Source organism: Brachycentrus maculatus, unplaced genomic scaffold, assembly GCF_059751285.1.
Source record: "Brachycentrus maculatus isolate JH-2025_06_01 unplaced genomic scaffold, ASM5975128v1 h1tg000280l, whole genome shotgun sequence".
NCBI classification, from domain to species: Eukaryota; Metazoa; Arthropoda; class Insecta; order Trichoptera; family Brachycentridae; genus Brachycentrus; species Brachycentrus maculatus.
The window spans coordinates 80,817-104,693 of NW_028281031.1; the positions used below are offsets into that span (position 1 = coordinate 80,817).

The window sequence follows — 23,877 nt, forward strand, 5'->3', positions numbered from 1 at the left end:
CACCTTGTCATCATCAGGGTTTATTAAATTCTAAAACATTAAAACATTAAAATACTAATGATGAATTACATTCCCTTACCAAAAACTTCCACACACTCCGTAAAAAAGCCTAATAATAAAAAAGTGGTTAAAACTAAGTTGTTTAATTTTATAAATTGATTATATTCATTCTTCAGTCAACACACCAAACATATTTAAAAAAAAAAACATTTAAATAAACTAAAAGAATGGTAAATTAATAACACTTGTATAATACCACTTAATGAGTTTTATTACATTACACACTACTAGTTTAAAAAACTAAAAGACGTTTTTTTTTCTATTTATTACCCTATCAACTTCTTTACACACATATACGGCTGTCCAAATTAAAAACACAGTAAGGGACATTTTTTTTAAGTACGTTTTTTTTGCATTTTTGGACTAAGTAGATTTGACTTAGTCCAAAAATGCAAAAAAAAGTACTGCAAAAAAATGTCCCTTACTGTGTTTTAAGTTTGGACAGCCGTTTACCTAAATATGTTTGTAGATAAAAAAGTCTGTTAATTTTCAAAACTAGTCATGAATAAAGAAGTAAATCTCATTTAGTGTTATTATACAAGTATGGCACATTTTATAAACTTTATAAAATAAAACTCAAACTTTGTTATTTAACACTAACTTGTGATAATTTTTTCAATTGAAATCGACAAGCACTACATCATCTTCGGTACAAATCCATCCCCAAAGATGACAAGGCACTTGTCAAAACCTTGACTAAAAAATAAAAGATATGAAGATATGAAGTATTAATATTTATGAGTTTTTAAAAATTCAGTTTTTTTTTTCTAAAATATAATAAAACATATTATTTTTTTTGTAAGACGTCTAATCTGATTTATAAGGCGTTCAATTTGGTTCGTTAAACGTCCAATTTGAAGTGAAAAATCTTTGTACGAAAACCGAATTAACCGGGTTATTAAGAAAAAGTAATTTCATTTGTTTTATTATTATTATTATATATTGTCTATCACTAGAAGGAAGGAAGGTAGAGCTGTTCGTCAATTACACTAATGCACTTCTGGTACCCCTGTACATCTTTGGCTTCCATCCGACTAAAAACTGAAGTCTGTCTAACTTGAAAACTTTCAAGTTTGAGCAAATCTGCGAAGCAGGGTGTAGCGAGTAGCTCCCAAGTTCCGGGTAGCGCAGTCAATTCAATCTCCCGTGCAATGTTTCAATCTTGTTCTCTCCGCTGCAGACGCCCAGGGCTGGAGGCGTCGCGACGCCCTAAAGCTCTCCGCACACTGCACTACGTGTCAACCTGACTTAGCCGAGCTTTGAATGAATTATAAACTATTTACTTTCATATTCTGGAAAGTGAACTTTTAAACCATGCTCAAATGAAGGTTTGCAAGATGTAAGGGGTTGAGATGTGTCAATAATTGTTTTTTAACAATTTGAAAATTTTTTCTTCTTCTTTATTTACGGCTAGCCAATTTGTACATAAAAAAATATAATGCATTTAACAATTAATGTAATAATTTTTACAAAGGTGAAGAAGAAGTCTGGATATTTGCAGGGTTAATGATCTGTCATAGGCTTGTTTTATCAAGATGCAGATTCAGTGTACTTTTATTTATGTAATTTAACTTCAGTACCGAAAATAAATATCTATAAAGGCGGACTTATTGCCAAGAAGCAATATTTTTGAAGCAACCAAAAACAGACAAGTGATATTGGTTAAATTATTGACACCTTATGTAGCTGTTTGCAATCAGAGGGTAGATAGTGGTTGAACATAAAGTTTAAACGACAAAAAATAATCACAAATTAAAATTAACTGATATTTTATATTATATATATTTATATATATATATATATATATATATATATATATATATATATATATATATATATATATATATATATATATATATATATATATGTATATACAAACGTAAACATGCTTTTAAAAGCTACATATATTAAAAAATATGATCACCCAAATTAATTATCCCAACGCTATAATAGATTGGTAAAGTTTCACCTTGTAAGTAGAAGAATTTACCATAGTCGTGTAACTTAAGCTAAAACTTAGTTAATTACAAGTTTTCTTACTTTAAGGGGATGTTTTATTTAGGGGTGAAGATCTTCACCCTCGAGCTTTAGGGATAATTTTCACGGAGCGTAATACATTAATTTCAAAATAACGCCCCCAAAATTGACTGATGTTATGCCTTAATACCTAGAGTAATTTGATGTTATAATACAATTTATGTGTCGGGTTGTGGTCCCGTAGTTAGTGTCGCGGTCTCTGAGTCAAAGTTTCTTGGTTCGAACCCATTCTATCAGTATTAAACTAACTAATCATCACGCCGCTCTACCGCCGAGTTAGGCAGAAAGTATAAAACGCTACACTACACTGTTTTTTCAAGTATTCTTCGCCTCTAAACATTCGTGCCACTTCTCATACATATCAACCAATTACCATTTTTAAATCCTTTCACAAATCAGGGTTTTTCCACAAAGAAGCTATTTATTCATTTTCGAAATCTTGTCAAATTTGAAGAAAAATATGGAAGTATGAGTATTTACAGGGTTAATTTCCTATATATATATATATATATATATATATATATATATATATATATATATATATATATATATATATATATATATATTATATATATATATATATATATATTTTTTTGTATATATATATATATATATATATATATATATATATATATATATATATATATATATATATATATATATATACATGTATTATGCAATTAAAATTTTTTTTTGAAATACTTTTCAATTTGCATTATTTTAACAATTTAATAAAATGTATTCTATGGTTTTAGCACTACGTACGTATTGAAATGCCTTTCTCATCCACAGTAAACTGAAATACAACAAAGATATAAAAGTAAGCTGCAGACACAGTTGCATATTTACAAAATACAGTATTGCATTTTACACTGCGAGTGTCTGAATGTATCTCGAGAGACATGAAGTGTACTCCGCAGATACATACAGATGAAAAAATTAACGTTTCATGTATTTTGAAATTTCAAATTTATTTTTGAATCTTAAATTTACACATTACGGTAATTCATAAATTTAATTTTAATGTATTACCGTAATTCAATACTGTTGTGAAAGCAATTGAATTTATTTAAAAAAAAATACTTATATAATTATGTGTAGTATTTTAAAATAAATACATAAAAACGAAACATTTTGGAATCATACATCGTTTTAATTTTTACTATTTATATTTATAATGTTATATATTAAATGCATTGAAATACGTGTCACAATAAATTTTAATAAGTTGATATATTAACAAAGTAAATATTAAAAAAAAAACTGTTATTTGTACAAGTAAATTTTATGGAAAGTTTTTTTTTTAAATATCTGAACATAAATGATGAAATGTATGATCAGTCATAGGCTGGTTTAAGTAATCACTATATACATGTTTATCGTTTACCACTCTTTATTTATTTTATATTTACTTAAATTTGGATTGTATATTTATGCTTCAATCCAAAACATCTAGCGTGCGCTACTTCTTCGGTACCATCTACGGTTGATTTTAGTAAGTTTATAATTTTTGTTTTTTAGTAAAATCCTCCATGAAATTAATCTAAGATTGTTACCATTTTTTTATAAATACTAGGGGAGATGCCTGAAAATACCGTTAAATAATATTTAGTTATCTTTTATTTTGTCCGCCTCCGTAGTGGTCGGTACGCTCGGCTACCGTTCTGGAGGTTCTGGGTTCGATTCCCAGGAGGGTCATATAAATATAAGTGTTTTTTTTTTAATATTACCCTGGTCTGGTTCCTGAAGCGGAAGGCTGATCACCATTCCTTCATGTGTAAACGATCAAGATAACACTGCGTTTATATGACGCAGTGCCCTATGCACCATTGAGGTGCGGATAGGGGGTTTATATTTATTATATAGTATTTATTTCCCACAATGTCCGCCTCCGTAGTGTAATGGTCAGCACGCTCGGCTACCGTTCTGGAGGTCCCGGGTTCGATTCCCAAGGGGGGTAAAATAAATATAAGTGATTTTTTCACTGTAATATTTATTCAATATTACCATGGACTGGTACCTGAAGCGAAGGGCTGATCACCTTTCCTTCATGTGTAAACGATCAAGATAACACTGCGTTTATATGACACAGTGCCCTATGCACCATTGGGGTGCGGATAAGGGTTTTATTATTTATTATTATCATTTATTTCCCACTTAGGAATTATTCATATCAAGAGTTTTGTTGATATATCGACAAAAATTGGATAATAATTTATTTTTCTTCGTCTATGTTGAGATATCAACAACAACTAAAAACTCTTATTCGGAGGCCAACCCAGAATTTGAGAACAAAGTATGTTAAAATCATTTCATTTTATAATTTTTATAAAAAAATAAATCGTTTATCAGACTTGTATCTTCAATGATGATATCTTCAATCGAATTCTGAGTTTAGGATGAAAAAAATCCAAGAAATATTTGAGATCAAATCCATCTTTATCAGTAAAATCGCCAACGTAGCCAATTCCTTCAACGAGTCACAAATTTTCACCCCATCATTAACTCTCCGTGATCTTTTTGATAATGCGATATTAAACCCCCGGTCACCTGGCTAAACAAACTACCCCTATCTGGCGCGAAGCCACCCGTTCGAATCATCCCTCCACTCCAATAGTCATAAATAATTCAGTAGGCGTTCGAGACCTGTAAACGTAGAACGAGTAATTCCGTATAAAGTCACCCTCGCAGACTAGCGACCAAGAAAGAGAAGTGGCCATCTTGGGAGTGACAAATAGCTGGACCACAAAGGAGTCTCGGACAGGAAGGACATTAATTGCACCAGTTATTGACTCTGTCAATAAATCATACTTCATTTTGACATGTTCTGAAATCGACATCACAATAGAGACAAAACAAAGAATGCATCGAAACACTTGTCATTATAAATTTTAAGATAAAGTGGTATTTACTAAGTAAATCTTAAATTAAAAATGGATAAGTTACCACAAAGTGACTGCCAAAATAATCAACGAAACTAAATTAGGAACATGATTTTTATTCGAAACACTAACTTTGTGACAATGTAACTTTGTGATTTTCCATTTCATAATTAAAATGTAACTTTGTTTTAAAATCACTGTAAATATTTTATTTTAATTTAATTACAATGTCTACTGGTTTCAAAGCTAACCGTTTCTAAATCAAGATTATTACTAAAGAAGCGGTTAGGTTAAAAACCGGTAGACATTATAATTAAGTTATAATAAAATATTTATAGTGATTTTAAAACAAGGTTACATTTTAATTATAAAACAAAATTAAGAGTTTACGCGTTCGTGGAAGCCTGGGTATAACAAGCATCAATAGTAAGGAAGAGGAAAGGCATTTGAGATGGTATTTTTTCCTCAATTCAGTCACAGTGAAATGCCTTTGAGATACGAAAATGGCGCTTTATAAATTATCCAAATTTATTTATATTATTATTCTGGGCATCAAGGATGCAGAAAACATAATCGTAGTTTGAACCAGGCAATCGCCATGAATTTTTGTCGAAAGACATCTAGAGGAAGACCAAAGAATTCATGGATGAAGCAGAAAGTTCAAATATCGCTCACTCAAAAATTGACAATTTTCAGTTGTGCATGTTTTCGTAATGCCCAGAAAATCTACTATATCCCAGCAAAAGAAGCATATTTTAAACTTAATATTTACCCGCTACAGGGCAGAAAGTGTTGTTTTTGCATTTTGAAGAAAAGGTATTGTTTAATAATTTTTTAAAATAAAGTAAATATTTTTCAAATGGAGAAAAAACCTTCAGGTTTTACTTAAAAAGATATGTTGTTAAGTAAAAAGTTCAATAAGTGGCTTGATATTTATTTTTAATACATTGTATTATATTTTTAAACTTTAAAAACGTTCTCCTGAAAAATCAAGTTTTTTGATTTATGACGTTCTTAAAAGGAGTGAGCGATATGTACTTGTTGACAAATCTCGGTTTCCCCACTTGTGTGTGCGTGTTTTTTTTTTACATTTCGACATATAAACAAAGATGGTCCATCATCAATATGGAAGTCTGTATATTTACAGGGCTTATGACCTCTCTTAGGCTGGTTATGTGATCATTTTACACACGTGCAACATTCACCATTCTACCGAAGGTTGATAACCACAATTCTCAATTTTTAAGATCTCTGTTACATATGTCATAAATCTCGTGTCGTGAGAGTTCACTGGAGCCATTTTTGGCTGGTTTGAGAAGACTTATATTAGGCAGAAAACCTTTTTTATTGTAGATATATGAGAGATCATTGCCAAATTATTTTACATACTGCTCCTCCTAAATCCTAAGTGGAGAAACCTAAATTTGTGAACAAGGATTTAGACATACCTTAAAATGTTCTAAATGAAAATTATGTGTTGAAATTGAATGTTTTTGGTACAAAATTATGTTTATTTTGACAAAATTTAAATACAACCTTTTGAGTATGTCCAAATACTTGTTCACAAAATCTGGATTATCTCCAATCACAGGAGTTATTTAAAAATATTTATTTATTTATTTTATTGTAAAGTGGTCACTTAAACCAGCCTATGATGGTCGTCAGCCCCGTAAATGCCCAGACTTCCATATTCTTCTTCATCTTTGATGAGATGTCAAAAAATAATATGAAAATTTAAATAAAATAAAAATATTTTAATACCGCGAAATATCCATACTATATCTTTTGTATTTTGCCAATACTGCATACAAACCTTTGCCTCACTTATAAATTATTCAGTAAAAACACATTTTGACGGAATTTTTACCGGCTGAGCTAGAATACCAAACGGAATAACTCAAGTTCAGAGGAGATGGAAATGTAAGCAATATATCTCTCTTCGTTGGTCCAGTACCGCTGGTTCATACAAACCTCGGTTTTATTGTGACACTTGGTTCTTTTGTTCTAGCCGTCTTGGAACAGGAGGGCAGAGAGGAGGAGAGGGTAGGGCGGTCAGGGTGGAATAAATAAACGAGATCCTAGTTAGATCTCCTCGAAGGGTGTCTAGGAGAAATCTAGAGAAAGCGAGGGATTGATACGAGAAACGTTAGAGAAGTAAAGCTGTCAAAGATAAAGCTTTTATTAGCTCGGCCATGGGGCATCGACGTATCGACCAAAAATGATCGCTGAATTGGGCCTGAAATTTTGACCTGAAAAAGTCGGACTGAAATTTCCGTTAAAACTTATATTTTTTTCAAATTTATATTTTGGAACTGATAAGAAAAACGCGGAAAAAAGTCTTTATTACATTTTAAAATCTCAACATAGATGAAATAGATTTATATTATCCACTGACACTTCGTGAGGGAATTGCATTTTTAATATATTATTAGATTAAAACCAATATTTTTAGCTTTTCCACTTTTTTTAATTTGACCAGCGACCGGGTTTCGTCGTTACCGACATCATCAGACTGGTGGGAGGCTATATATAAAATATATAAAACAAGGCAGGAGTTAATAACCATGATTTGATATAATTTTATTGAGAAATTAATTTAATTTGAGTGAATTTAAGTATTGTATGATATTAAAAATATTTTAATAAAAGTTTTTTTTTATTGAGAGCACGATTTTATATAAATATTTATATATCTATTATAACTTTATATAAAATCGTGCTCTCAATACAAAAAAACCTTATAAAAATATTTTTAATATCATACAATACTTAAATTCACTCAAATTAAATTAATTTCTCAATAAAATTATATCAAATCATGGTTATCAACTCCTGCCTTATTTTATATATAACTTAACAATTTGTATAGCCTCCCACCAGTCGGATGATGTCAGTAACGACAAAACCCGGTCGCTGGTCAAATGAAAATAAAGTGGAAAAACTAAAAATATTGGTTAAAATCTTATAATATATTAGATGAAATAGAATATGGGAGTCTATTTATTTACACAGCTTATGACTGGCAGATGTTGATTAAGTGATCACTTCACACTCGTGTAACATTCGCCACTCTACCCATAATTGAAAACCACCCTACTCAATTTTTTGGAACTAATACATATATAATAAATCTCACTACGCTAGATTCTTTTTAAAATCTATTTGAGTTCACTGTAGATATCTGAAATTATCCGGAGCATTGGTCTGTATGTTCCCGATAGTTACCTAAGACAGCGTCGGCATAGATTGTTTCACATTCCTATACACAGGACCAACCTGCCGATGGTTATGCCTGTAGGAAGAGCTACCGCTATGTTGAACAATATCACATTGGATATTGATCTGTTCCGTGTGTCCGAAGGAGTTTTCCGAAGCGGGATTCTTTTACACCTTTAAGTCTTCTTGCTTACTTTTAATATAAACGCCTTGAATATTGTTTGTTATACATATATTATTTTTTTTGTTGAATAAATTGAAAAAATTGAAAATTTGAAAAAATCTATGGTTGATTTGAAAAATATTTTATTTTAGCAGAGATCCTAGCAGGGATTATTTTACATATGAAGAGATGCCTGAAAACATGATATTTTTTTTATGTAGCTCATAATTTGACCGGATTATTTTATTCACCATTTAAAATAACTCCTAAGTGGAGAAGCCCATATTTGTAAACAATGATTTGTGTACACCATAAAAAATTGTAAAGTTTTTATTAATATGACCATGGGACATTGACGTAATAACCGAATATTATTGATCTGAAATATTAATTTGAAAATGTCTGTCTGTTTTAATCAAAATTTAAAAGAACCATAACATTTAACCGAAAATGAGAAATACATTTATGTTAAAAGCGTCTTTAATTTTTCTAGAATTAATATTTTTATGCTTTATTGTATAAGTAAATATTTTCATTTTCACTCTACATCCCTGACATGACAGAACTTGTTGGCATTTTCACCTTTTGATGAGAACATCTGTAGTTCTCAAAACTCAAGCTTTTTATTTTCATGTTTTAATCATCATGTTATTCCACAGTATGAATACAAAATCAATAAATAATATAACTTCCCTCTTATCCTATCGTATTAAAGCTACTTCCTCTCAAGAGACATTATAGATCCATTTAGCTTCTTATGCCTTATAAGGGTAGACAAAAACTACCCCCTTGTAATAAATCACAGGCCTTTATTTATTTACTTACGTTCATCTACCCTTTACTTCTAAATTCTGCAGCCTTACAATTATTTACAGTGTAAATAAAATCCTGTATCGATTTTGTTGGTACAAAAAATGAGGAATTGTAAACATTTACATAATATCATTTTTTGTATCGTGTTTTCGGATGGCGATTTCAAATAAATGTTTGTAATTTTCATATCGTTTGTTCAAATATATAGTTTAATTAAGATTTCATCTTGTATATTAAACATATATTTTACTTTTTTGTATGCTGACGACGCTGTGTTTCTTGCCGATAGTAGAGAAGACCTGTAGGAGCTGGTGACAAAGGTGTATAATGTGTGCAAGGAAAGTGATTCGCTGGTGAATATTGACAAATCTATAGTCATGGTATTTGAAAGAGATGAATGTAGATTTTGGGAAAAATAGAAGTGAATTGGGAAATTTTGTAACAGGTTGACAGATAATTTTATATATTTGAGAAGTATTTTTTTTAGGAATGGAAAGATTGGTATAGATGGAAATGAATTTCAGAATTCTTTCAAAACCCCTATTCATTGCTTAAAAAATTCATGAATTCTTTCAAAACCCTATTCATTGCTTAAAAAAATTTAATTTGATAATATTCAAGAGATGTTGGGTCATTGATGGGTATTCTTGATGTATGAATAATTTAGTATGGGCGGGTTGCAGTCGATATGTTAATACGATGTAATGTACTTTACATGTAGCTAGATAAAGCCCTTAGTGCCCACAGACACGCTAACTGTACTCCACGTCAATAAAGTACTTCGCGTACATAATATATTTCTTTTTTTTTTAACCCAATGATAAAATCAGGTCTTTTGATTTGTGAAGCATAAAATTTTTATCACAATATTTATATTGTTTCCAAATACATGTTAAAAAATCTAGATTTTCGCCATTTATGAGATATTTTTTAATGTATTTTTATTAATTTTTGTTTAGTCTTAAAATGAAAATATTTGTTCCTTGTAATTGAAAATCGTTTTATTTTTATTATGCGAAAGTTATCAAATATATATATTTATAAAAATATATATATATATATATATATATATATATATATATATATATATATATATATATATATATATATATATATATATATATATATATACAATATATATATATATTTATATATATATATATATATATATATATATATATATATATATATATATATATATATATATATATATATATATATATATATATATATATATATATATATATATATATATATATATATATATATATATATATATATATGTAGCTATATTTATACACAATTTTAGAAATTTGAGTACTGTGGTTTTCAATCATGGATAGAATGGTTAGTGGCAAATGTTACACGTGTATAATGTGATCACTAAAACCAGCCAGGTCGTTAGTCCTGCAAGTATCATGTTGTAAGAAATATGTTGACAAAACCCAGATAAGTAAATAAAGATTTGGACGAAAAGTCAATATTATGTGAAGATCATGATCGTTGAGACTACTGCACTAGTCGATTACCCTAAACGTATTCAAATGTGTAATGTAAGTAGTTCTCAAAATCAAAGTAGTTCTCGAAACTAGTCGTGGTCACATGAATAAACTCAAAAGTGGTATTAATCGAGTGCTTAAGACCACTCTATGAGTTTATTAATGTTCTTTTACAACATTCTGTGTGTCCAAATATAGGAGTTATTTTTCATATTATTTTTTACATCTAAACAAAGATACATAAAGATTCTTTAATAAATTCAAAAAGTAAATATTAATCTTTTCGATCGGTCCTGATATATTATCCTTACTAAGCGGCAGTCAGTTAATGCACAGTGTTACCTTGCAATGTAAATAACCGATACATCATCAGTACTGACAAGTTCATATATGTATTGTATTACGTACATACATATCAGCAGCATACACTCCGTGACAAAGAGATACCTCAACATATCAGAACTCGAGTCTTTTATCATTAAAAGCTCCTTCGATATCCTGATCTCATTTCAAAACCTTTGGTCTTATTTAAATTTGATTTTGCAAATAAAAGAATATCACATCATTTTTTAAGATCTCATTAAAGATATTTTATTTATTGTTTCGGCATTAACTTTGTGGTAAGACATGTTACAATGATTTAAGAAAACACTTCGTTTTTAACCACTTGAGTTTTATTATAGACTACATGTTTCAGAAGTTAAACTTGGTAAAAAACAAAGTGTTTTCTTTAATCATTGTAACTCTTTAAAGATGATGAAAAATATGGAAGTCTGGGCATTCACAGGGCTGACATTTAACAATTACACCCATTATTGACAACCACAATGCTCGAATTCTTGGAAGTTTTATATATTTGAACCAATTTTGAAACATTTCTTGGATCACTAGAACTTCACTAAAGACATCTATTGGTGAGGTAAAATAAGCTTTTTATTGAGCAGAAACTCTTTTATTAGTACGTGAGTTCCGAATCATGGATTTTAATCTCGTATACGAGAAAAGCAAGAAAATATCATTTTAATTTTTATTATTTAAACATATAATTTGACCAGTTAATTTATTAACAACATTTTGAGTGTCCAAATACTTGTTCACAAATCTGGATTATCTCCAATTAAATGATTTATTTTTCATATTATTTTTTGACATGTTATCAAAGATAAAGAAGACTACGGTCCATAGGCTATGACGGTCGTCAGCCCCGTAAATGCCCAGACTTCCATATTCTTCTTCATCTTTGATGAGATGTCAAAAAATTAAATGAAATAAAAGCCTTATAAATACTCAGACAAAACTCTTAAGTCATAGTTCAAAAAATGTCAGTGAAACAATTGTATATACATATATTTAAAAAATTAAAGCCTTAAAAATACCCACATTTCCATATCTTCGTCTGTGATGAGTTGTCAAAATAAAAAAAAGGTAATGAAACAAATTTCCAAAAAAGATGTACGGATTACTTGTTAAATTTTGAATTTTAAAACTTGAATTTTCAAGATTTATAAAATCAATCGTTGGAAGGCAAATTGTTTGAATATATTTAATAAATTCGTGCACTTTTCGGGCACGTGTTATCCACCCCGCAATCCTCAATCATCCCTTCCACGTTCCCGGGGGAAGTCCCAAATCGGGAGCAATTTGCGACGGGGATCGATCTATCTTCTAGAGTCAATAATGTCTGAAGTGTGCTCAATAATCCGATCCGACGAGGCATAGCCACCCACGAATATAACGTACTAATCACTACACCAACATCATCAAAATATAATTATTTCAAAATAAGTGATGCTGAAAAATGGGCTGTTTTAAAAGGTCGATGGGAAAAATTTGTTCCTTTCTTTAATAAAGATACGAGTATATTGCTACAAACTGAAAGCAATGTCGAAATCAATAGAAACTGACAGGTGCCGCGCCGTGGCGTAGACGTGGCGTGGGGCAGACGCTCGATTCTAAAAATGGCATTGCGGATTCGATTCCTGTCAAGTGCAAAATAAATTCAAGAAAGCTTTATTTAACATTTAGTAGTTTTTAAATCATATTTTGAAATAATTTTTTAAAATTCTTATTTTCATATGGTGTATGGTATGTGAGTATTTTAATGTTTTAGGATTTAATAAACCCTGATGATGACAAGGTTCTTGTCAAAACCGTTTGGTTAAAGTGTAATAATAATAAAAAATAAAAAATGTGGTTAAAACAAAGTTTTTTAATTTTATAAAATGTGCCACAATTTTTTTTTTTTAAAATTGGTCTGGGTATTTTTTATGTGTTTTTCACATTTACCTTATTTACTATCCTACCTGCCGACAAGCCTCTTATACAGGCTTTGCGGGTTATTCCTCAAAAAAATTTAATTATATATTATAGGTGTTTATCAAGACGAAGCATCTTTATAGAAGTCTGAGCATTCCAGAGCTTACGACATTTGACTGGCCAATGTTATCACTTTATACACTTGTGTAATGTTCACCATTTTGCCTAAATACAAATAAAATCCGTGTTGCATTTAAGTTTAGATGAATGCAATGTTGCAGGATTCCATTCGTAGGTTGGTCTGAATTTTGATAGATATAGAACTACGACAGATGATGCTGCCATCAGTTAAAAAGTTTCTAGCTTTTGGCATATTTAAATTTATTTTTAATCAATGTATTACTTAGTAAATACCAAGTTTTCTTAAAATCTACTGTAACACATACGGTGTTTGAAAATGATGCGGAATGCATCGAAACACGTGTCACAGTAGATTTTAAGAAAAAGTGGTATTTACTAAGTAATACTTTAATTAAAAATGGATAGATTTTACCACAAGTGACTGCAGAATCAATTAATGAAAATATTTTTATTTATTTTACTGATGACATATTTTCATTTTGGTTTCAGATACAGCTGTACGGATTCAACAAGGAGTTATATCACAACATGTCTGAGGCACAACACAAATCGCAGGGCATTGTTGGGATATCGCTGATGGTGCAAGTAAGTTATTCTCTATTTTAAATGTGGTTATTTATCAAGAATCCACTCGTTCACGAGTGATTTTATAAACTGTGGAAATCCTCACCATAACGTTACATTTCCATTATAAATGATTTTAACCTGAAGATGGAAGCATAGCTTCGAAAACTAGTCGTTAAAATAAAATAAATATAACTCAAGTGGTAAATAACATGTGTTTTTTTTACAATTGTGATACAGATATCTCCTACTTCCTTAAAATTATCAACTTACTTAGCTCAACCATAGATGGTGCCGAGAACTGGCATGTGAAAGAACATGTCAATTAAAGCATCAATACAACTTTTAAAATTTGAAAAGCGTGGTTGTCATCGTGGTGAATGGTACACGTATATAAAGTGATCATTGATGTTTAAATTTTAAACCAACAAATAACAGATTATAGTCTTCTTCGTCTTTAGTAAGGTATCAATAATTTCATATGTCTATATTTTTTTCAGATTGGTGACACCCCTAATCCAGAACTCCGAATAATAACAAGCACTTTTAATAAAGTATTATTTAGGGGTGAGTCTACAGTTAATAACCTTTTTATTCAAATTATATTATTTACCGATTTGGTAAAACCTTTTTGAAAAAACATAATGTTTAAATAATAAACACTTGTATTAGACTCACGCGACTATTTTCGAGAACTATTTATGTTTTTATAAACAGGTAAAAACATACGACTGGTGACAGTATAGTACCGTTTTCGAAACTAGTCGTGTTCACATGTATAAACCTGAAAGTCTTATAAAAGTGTTTATTTTTTTAAATTTCCTTTCCACTCATTAAACCTAAAATCAAAGACAGATGTAACAAATAATATGTTTAAATAATAAACACTTGTATAAGACTCACGCGACAATTTTCGAGAACTATTGATGTTTTTATAAACAGGTAAAAACATAAGACTAGTGACAGTATAATACCGTTTTCGAAACTAGTCGTGTTCACATGTATAAACCTGAAAGTCTTATAGAAGTGTTTACTTTTTTAAATTTCCTTTCCACTCATTAAACTTAAAATCATATGCAGATGTAATGAGTGTGTTAAGTCAGATTTATGTGGCGTTCTAGTCTCTCTGCCTACGATGCGAAATGATAGTTAGTTACTTTTGATTTTAATATTTGTTAATTTTTTGTCCTGAAGGTGCATCCACACCAATCAAACATCTGTCACTGAGCGCGCTATTACCAGACACAGAGCACTTCATCACTTATGAAGGCAGCACTACACATCCCGGTTGTTGGGAGACGACAGTGTGGATCATCCTTAACAAACCCATCTATATCACAAAACAGGAGGTGAGTTTTTTTGCTATCCATAATAAAACTACTAATGACCATAATTTGTAATAATATTTTTAGACATAATTTATTGACTTGATTTATTGTATAATAAAACTCTAACTTTGTTTTAACCACTTTTATTTTTGGTACTTTTTTTCTAACTGGTCTCGACAAGCGCTTTGTAATCTTTAAGGATGGATTAGTAACTGATGACAATGTGCTTGTCGAAAACGGTTGGAAAGTACCAAAAGAAAAAGTGGTTGAAAACAATGTTTGAGTCTAATTATATAAAGGTTATACAATGTGCCAAAAAGTATCGGTAAAAATACATTTTTAACTTTATGGAATATCATGATGATATTATGTAATATAAAAATAAAATGCTTATATATGATTACTTTTTGAGTCTATTAATGTAAACACGACTAATTCTGAGAACTACAGATGTTCTCATTAAAAGGTTGGATTTTCGTTTGTAATGTGGAGTTTGTATTTTCACGTCTTGTTGAGAACATGTGTGGTTCTCGAAACTAGTCATGTTTATATTGATAAACTAAATATTTGGTCTTATACAAGTGTTTTATTTTAAAATTTTATATTTTTAGATAAATCATTGGTCTCAGAATTTTAATATAATTCGAAAGACAGATATCAAATATTAATTAATAAAATAAAATCCGAAAGAAATTGAATACAGAGACCTTGGAAGTACCAAATTTAATTCAAACAAACCATGAAAATATATTATTTTTTTGACATCTCATCAAAGATGATGAAGAATATGAAGTCTGGGTATTTACGGGGCTGACGACACACAGGCTGGTTTAAGTGATAACTTTACACACGTGTAACAATCACCAATTCTACACATTATTGACAACCACACTACTCAAATTCTTGGAAATTTTATATTTATGAACAAATTTTAAAACATTATTCTTGAATCACTAGAACTTCACTTGAGACATCTATTGGTGAGATGAAAAGAAGCTTTTTGTTAAGCAGAAGCTCTTTTATTAGTGTTTGTGAGATCCGAATCCTGTATTATAATAACACACATGTGAAACGCCAGAAAATATCATTTTCATTTTTATTATTAAAGCTCATAATTTGACCAGATAATTTATTTACAACATTTTGAGTGTATCCAAATACTTGTTCACAAAATATGGATTATCTCCAATTACAGGAGTTATTTAAAAATATATTATGATAAATATATTTTTAAACAAACTATTTGTTCTAGATGTATGCCTTAAGGCGGCTCATGCAAGGCTCTGAAGAAACTCCAAAAGCTCCTCTGGGAAACAATGCCAGACCCCTGCAAAAACTTCATCATAGAACTGTCAGGACGAATATTGACTTCCAAAGTCAACAGGTTTGTACATTTCTCTCACTCTTAAATATTGAATCAAAGCGGTGGAATTGAACGAATGACCAGTAGGACCATTCTCAAGAGATATCGCTTGCTCCTTTCAAGAACGTCATAAATAAAAAATCGTCAATTTTCAGATGTGCATGTTTTTGGAATGTCCAGAAAATGTACATCCTTTTAACTTAATATTTACCCGCCACAGGGCAGAAAGTGTTGTTATTGCATTTTGAAGAAAAGGTATTATTTAATTATTTTTTAAATAAACTAAAATATTTCAAATGGAAAAAAAAAACCTTCAAGTTTTACCTAAAAAGATCTGTTGCAGTAAAAAGTACAATGAATAGCTTGACATTTATTTTTACATTGTATTACAATTTTAAACTTTAAAAACGTTCTCCTGAAACATCAAGTTTGTTGATTAATGACGTTCTTGAAAGGAGCGACCGATATGTGTTAGAATGGAAATGGCAATAAATTGCTTCTTCAAAATCTGTGACCTCTTCAGTTATAAAATCTTCAATTACAAGGTCTGTTGACGTCAGTCAACAGTGTGTCCAAATACTTGTTCACAAAATCTGGATTATCTCCAATTACAGGAGTAATTTTCATTTTATTTTTTGATATCTCATCAAAGATGAAGAAGAATATGGAAATCTGGGCATTTACGGGGCTTACGACCGTCATAGGCTGGTTTGAGTGATCACTTTACACACGTGTAACATTCACCAATTCTACCCATTATGGACAACCACACTACTCAAATTCTTGGAAGTTCTATATATATGAACCAATTTAGAAACCTTGTTCATGAATCACTAGAACTTCACTAGAGACACATGTATTGGTGAGATGTAAAGAAGCTTTTTACTAAGCAGAAACTCTTATATTAGTATGTGAGATCCGAATCCTGGATTATAATCACACACATGAGAAACGCCAGAAAATACCATTTTCATTTTTATTATTAAGCTTATAATTTGACCATTACATTCTTTACATCTCACCAATAGATGTCTCTAGTGAAGTTCTAGTGATTCATGAACAAGGTTTCTAAATTGGTTCATATATATAGAACTTCCAAGAATTTGAGTAGTGTGGTTGTCCATAATGGGTAGAATTGGTGAATGTTACACGTGTGTAAAGTGATCACTCAAACCAGCCTATGACGGTCGTAAGCCCCGTAAATGCCCAGACTTCCATATTCTTCTTCATCTTTGATGAGATATCAAAAAATACTATGTACCTTAATGTATGTACCATAAAGTGTGTAATTGTCATTTGTGTGCTTTTATGGGAGGTGCTTTCTTGTGTTATGAGAGAGTTATTCTTAAATGCATATGTAAGAATACTTTAAGCATGTACAGTATCGAACAGATTAATTGAAACTAAACTTTATTGTTGAATTTTTGTAAAAAGTCATCTATTAATATTTAAAATAATCTCATTTGGGCTCAATCAAAGATTTGATTCTTCTTGGCATCTATTATATAAGGTTTTGGCACCTGGATTATGAATAAAATGAGCTTTTCCGCCGTAGTGCAATCAATTTTGGAGAGCCGATTCTTACAGATTGCCGATAAATTTTAAATAAAATTTATGTCTGGAAAAATTCTAGACCGATCCATCACAGTTCATTGTTTTTGTGTGAAAAAAATCATCATTTTTTTTGGATTTGTGGTAGGGGGTTAAATCCTGCTGAAATATTCCATTACCATTTGACCTTTGTTTTTGTATCTCAGGTAGTATCTTTTCCAGTAGAATTGGGTGATACTTCTCGCTATTTATCATCTCAGGCACTGAAAGAAGCAGCCCTGGTCCATAATAGGAGGAACACCCCCAAAACATTTTTAGAAGGTGTTGAAAATACGAAAAAAAAATTGTTTCAATTAATCTGAGCTATACTGTAGTTTTTTTACTGTCATAAGTTGAATATGTGGATGAAGAAGAAAATGGAAGTAAAATTGTGTGGTTTTATGTACGTTCTTTAGTGTTTATTATGATTCGCGTATTTTACTGAGAGTTAGTTAAGTTATAGTAGTTTTGTAAAGTACAAAGAAAAAAAGCCATTAATGGACATATTATATATTTCCAATAACAACCGATAGTTTTCGAATGAAAAAGTTTTATTTTAAATCATGTACCCAAAACAAAACAACATCGGTTAAAAACAAACTTTTCGTGTTGGAATGTTCATTAAAGTAATGGAATATAGTGTGATTTATTCGAAAACGATAATTTCGGAACCGCAAACATAAAATAGACGTAAAATGTAATGATTTTCCGTCGAATAATCGTAGTGGCACATTAATTGGTACATTATTTATGACCTACCCTGTTTCTACATTAGCTCAAATGGATAGTACATAGGAGTACGTTGAGTATGGTGCGTAAATATATGCTGTATACAGAGTGTTCCAAAATTTTTTTCATTAATATTTTTTAAAAACCTATTTTATTTTTTAAAACTTTGTCAGTGGAATCGATCGTGTTTTCGAAAATTAAAACGCACCCATACAGTGAATACTTAAACCAGCCAGCGATAGGTCGTAAGTCCTGTAAATGGCCGGATTTCTACATTAATTTTTGTTGAGGGTTGAAAATAAATATGTATTAGTTATTTCACACTCTTATATTTATAATTAAATGTAACTTGATTTTGAAATCAGTATAAATATTTTATTATAACTTAGTTATAATGTCTACCGGTTTCGAAGCTAACCGCTACATTATCAAGACTGATTAATACTAGTATAAATCAGTCTTGATAAAAAAGCGGTTACTTTTGAAACCGGTAGACATCATAATTAAGTTATAATAAAATATTTATAATGATTTTAAAACAAAGTTACATTTTAATTATAAAATGGAAAATCACAATGTTAGTGCTTCAAATATAAATTAAACTCTTATATTCATTTGATGTTACCGTTGACTGATCTCTGAAGTGCAGGAGTAATCACCTTGCCTGTAAGAAACAATCAAAATAACACTGCGTCAATACGATGCAGTACCCTATGCACCATTCGGTGCGGATAAGGATAAGAAAAAAACATTTCTTCAATTTTTTTTGTAGATTTTTCTATTGAGGTTATAAAAATGTTTTACTACATCTATGTTGAAAGAAATTATACATATCATCTTTACATCTGTGTCAATGAAAAATCATGGAAAATGCAATTTGAATAAACGATCCAATCAATAAATTTCATCATCCTGTAGGAAGAGGAAATAGGTAAAACCGGATGTCATGATAACCCCGCAATACACGAGAGACTATGGAGGGTGTTGATTGATTGACTAAATATTGTCACCCCGCTGTGGATTGATAGCCAGCCATTGTTTAATGGAAAATGGTTTTTATTCAATTCTGAAATGTACCATACATTTACTGATCAAATAATGGACACCGAATAACAAATGCCCCCGAACGACAACAAGTCGTGAAAAACAACTAGTTTAACAAACAGCCTACATAGTGAAAAACAGCGAGTTTAACAAACAGCCTATGTAGTTTTATATTTTCATTTAAAATAATCACCCTTACGGTAAAAATAATGCAAGAATTAATTAAATTCCTCGAATGACAGCAAGTCATGAAAAACAACTAGTTTAACAAACAGCCTACATAGTGAAAAACAGCGAGTTTAACAAACAGCCTATGTAGTTTTATATTTTCATTTAAAATAATCACCCTTACGGTAAAAATAATGCAAGAATTAATTGAATTCCTCGAATGACAGCAAGTCATGAAAAACAACTAGTTTAACAAACAGCCTACATAGTGAAAAACAGCGAGTTTAACAAACAGCCTATGTAGTTTTATATTTTCATTTAAAATAATCACCCTTACGGTAAAAATAATGCAAGAATTAATTAAATTCCTCGAATGACAGCAAGTCATGAAAAACAACTAGTTTAACAAACAGCCTACATAGTGAAAAACAGCGAGTTTAACAAACAGCCTATGTAGTTTTATATTTTCATTTAAAATAATCACCCTTACGGTAAAAATAATGCAAGAATTAATTAAATTCCTCGAATGACAGCAAGTCATTAAAAACTACTAGTTTAACAAACAGCCTATGTAGTGAAAAACAGCGAGTTTAACAAACAGCCTATGTAGTTTTATATTTTCATTTAAAATAATCACCCTTACGGTAAAAATAATGCAAGAATTAATTAAATTCCTCGAATGACAGCAAGTCATTAAAAACAACTAGTTTAACAAACAGCCTATGTAGTGAAAAACAACGAGTTTTACAAACAGCCTATGTAGTTTTATATTTTCATTTAAAATAATCACCCTTATGGTTAAAATAATGATAGAATTAATTAAATTCCTCGAATGACAACAAGTCATTAAAAACAACTAGTTTAACAAACAGCCTATGTAGTGAAAAACAACGAGTTTTACAAACAGCCTATGTAGTTTTATATTTTCATTTAAAATAATCACCCTTATGGTTAAAATAATGATAGAATTAATTAAATTCCTCGAATGACAACAAGTCTTGAAAAACAACTAGTTTAACAAACAGCCTATGTAGTGAAAAACTGCGAGTTTAACAAACAGCCTATGTAGTTTTATATTTTCATTTAAAATAATCACCCTTGCGGTAAGTCTTGAAAAACAATTAGTTTAACAAACAGCCTACATAGTGAAAAACAACGAGTTTTTTCAAACAGCCTATATAGTTTTTTATTTTCATTTAAAATAATCACCCTTACGGTAAAAATAATGCAAGAATTAATTGAATTCCTCGAATGACAGCAAGTCATGAAAAACAACTAGTTTAACAAACAGCCTATGTAGTGAAAAACAACGAGTTTTACAAACAGCCTATGTAGTTTTATATTTTCATTTAAAATAATCACCCTTATGGTGAAAATAATGCAAGAATTAATTAAATTCCTCGAATGACAGCAAGTCATTAAAAACAACTAGTTTAACAAACAGCCTATGTATTGAAAAACAACGAGTTTTACAAACAGCCTATATAGTTTTATATTTTCATTTAAAATAATCACCCTTGCGGTAAGTCTTGAAAAACAATTAGTTTAACAAACAGCCTACATAGTGAAAAACAACGAGTTTTTTCAAACAGCCTATATAGTTTTATATTTTCATTTAAAATAATCACCCTTACAGTAAAAATAATCCAACAACCATACATTTTTTTAAGTCAAGGGATCTTGCATCCCTTATGTCACCGTGACCATATTAGGTCTATTGCGACCTCCCTCTGTGTTACAGCTCACTGCCAAGACCTACGTGAGTCATGTAACTCACGACCTGTCTTGGTGGTAGGAGCTTCACCTTCTCGGAGTCCAGTAGAGGTCCTCCAAGGATGTGACTTCGTTTGTGAGCGAGTGCGTCACAATTGTAGAGAATGTGGATTGGCGTTTCGTTATCCTCCATACAAAATCTGCATACATACTGCATCATGAAGACTCATATATAGATTTATTTGAATTTCAAAATTAATTTTACCACCAAAAAATTTCGGCACAAAACTTAAGTGCAAGAATTTAAACATTTGTATAGATATATCATAAGAACCTGTTTTAACTTTAAAAATAATTTTGTAGCTCTTTTCCATCAATAAAACGTGAATTTTCAAAGTGATGTTTAAATCGAGGGGTGGAGATTTTCATCTAGAGTTTAATTGAAACGATTACTTTAAAAGCTGATATACTGTTTGAAAAATATATAATTTTAAATGCATTGTATTAATAAAATACATTTGTTTCAGAATGGTAACTGCCCAACAATGTACAGAGACATGCACTACAAAGGTATTTATTTTACTTACATAATTGTTTTTAAATTTGTCATTTTTTAAATTATAATATCCATTTGTGTATTCTATACTAACCAATCTTTAACCTTCGAACCCCAGTCTAGTTAATATTTTATTAAAATATTCATATTCTGTCCGCCTCCGTAGTGTAATGGTCAGCACGCTCGGCTACCGTTCTGGAGGTCCCGGGCTCGATTCCCAAGGGGGGTAAAATAAATATAAGTGATTTTTTTTCACCGTATATATATTCAAAATTACCATGGACTGGTACCTGAAGCGGAGGGCTGATCACCTTTCCTTCATGTGTAAACGATCAAGATAACACTGCGTTTATATGATGCAGTGCCCTATGCACCATTGGGGTGCGGATAAGGGTTTTATTATTAATATTAATATGAAGTAATATTTTTTTCTACATAAATTTTATTTGACCAGTGGCCGGGATTCATCAGTTTGAAAAAAAGCTAAATAGTTGTTATTTTATTATATAAAATGCAGTCCTGCCAAGAAATGTTAGTACAAATTTTAAATTTCATTTTGTGCTTTCATCGTGATTCATGCGTTGTGTTTTTATTATTTTCATAGCTACACAATGGCCCAGGGACCACAGTGCGAGGTACAGGAGCGCAGAAGAGTTTGGCACAGCCCTGCAACCAATTCATTGAGTGAAACGAAGAAATGTCCATTATAGAGAAGAAACCCGTCAATAATTTCAGGGTTACCAAAATTTAGACGACATATTTTTTCTTCATATTTTTGTCAATTATTAAACTTGTTCTATGGTTGTTAGTGTCAATTTTTTAAATTTTTAATAATTTAAAATGGAATTTGGAAATAATTCAAATATGTCAATATTTTAAATTATTGTGTCCATCTGGCTTTAAATTGTTTTTAAAAACGTTCACTTCCTAATTTTTTAAATGTTTTTAAATATGTATGGTTAAAATTATTACTAATTAGTAGATATATTTAAAAAAATAAAAGCTTATGAAAATGATTATGTACATACTGTTTTCAATGTTAAATTTAAGGCTTTGTAAAATTATAGAGAGAAATATAAATTATTTATTGATTCGGCATTAATTTTGTGGAACAAAATAACAATTTGATTATACAAAATTAATATTTTTTTTTCTTAATAAAACCACTTTTGAGTATATTAATGTAAACACGACTAGTTTCGAGAACTACAGATTTCCTCTACTACTTCTTAACTACTGGTGAAAATACAAATTATTTGTTAGTATTTTCATATAACATCTGTATTCTCGAAACTAGTTATGTTTACATCTCAAAAAGGTCGAATACATGTGTTTATATTTCATAATTAAAGATGTTTTAACCATGTCATTTTTATTAAAAAAATATAACCATTTTAACCCACTCCTTTTTAATTTTTATATTTAATTTGATTCTTTTAAAGCGTAATTCGTTGTAAAAAAATGTTTTGAAGATAACAGGTAAATAAAACAAGAAAAAAAATACACTTATATTGACAGGTTTAAAATAAAATCGAAATAATTAACTTTTAATTTTTTAATCAAGGAATGAGCTTTTTATTTGATTTTTTCTTTTCTTAATTATATTAAAAATAATCATAATAAATCAATAATAAAGTGTGGTTGAAAAATAATTTCTCACAAAGTTGACATAATTTCAAGTGATTGTGTAAATTTCCTTAATTTACTTATAAAATTAAATAAAATATTTGTTTATACTTATTTAAAAATATTCAA

The 23,877-nt window shown here is 29.9% G+C and overlaps 1 protein-coding gene across 1 annotated transcript in view; it reads left to right on the forward strand.

Annotated features, from left to right (window-relative positions):
• The window catches only part of LOC148305200 (carbonic anhydrase-related protein 10-like), a 79,991-nt gene extending 56,728 nt beyond the window's left edge, over positions 1 to 23,263 (forward strand). Inside the window, exons 6-11 of the mRNA XM_088267074.1 lie at positions 13,557 to 13,652; positions 14,132 to 14,198; positions 14,826 to 14,980; positions 16,212 to 16,343; positions 22,094 to 22,136; positions 22,727 to 23,263. Of these exons, the coding sequence (XP_088123200.1) occupies positions 13,557 to 13,652; positions 14,132 to 14,198; positions 14,826 to 14,980; positions 16,212 to 16,343; positions 22,094 to 22,136; positions 22,727 to 22,806 (573 nt within the window). The 3' untranslated portion in view covers positions 22,807 to 23,263. The remainder of the gene's footprint in view (positions 1 to 13,556; positions 13,653 to 14,131; positions 14,199 to 14,825; positions 14,981 to 16,211; positions 16,344 to 22,093; positions 22,137 to 22,726) is intronic.
• Positions 23,264 to 23,877: the final 614 nt, after the last annotated feature.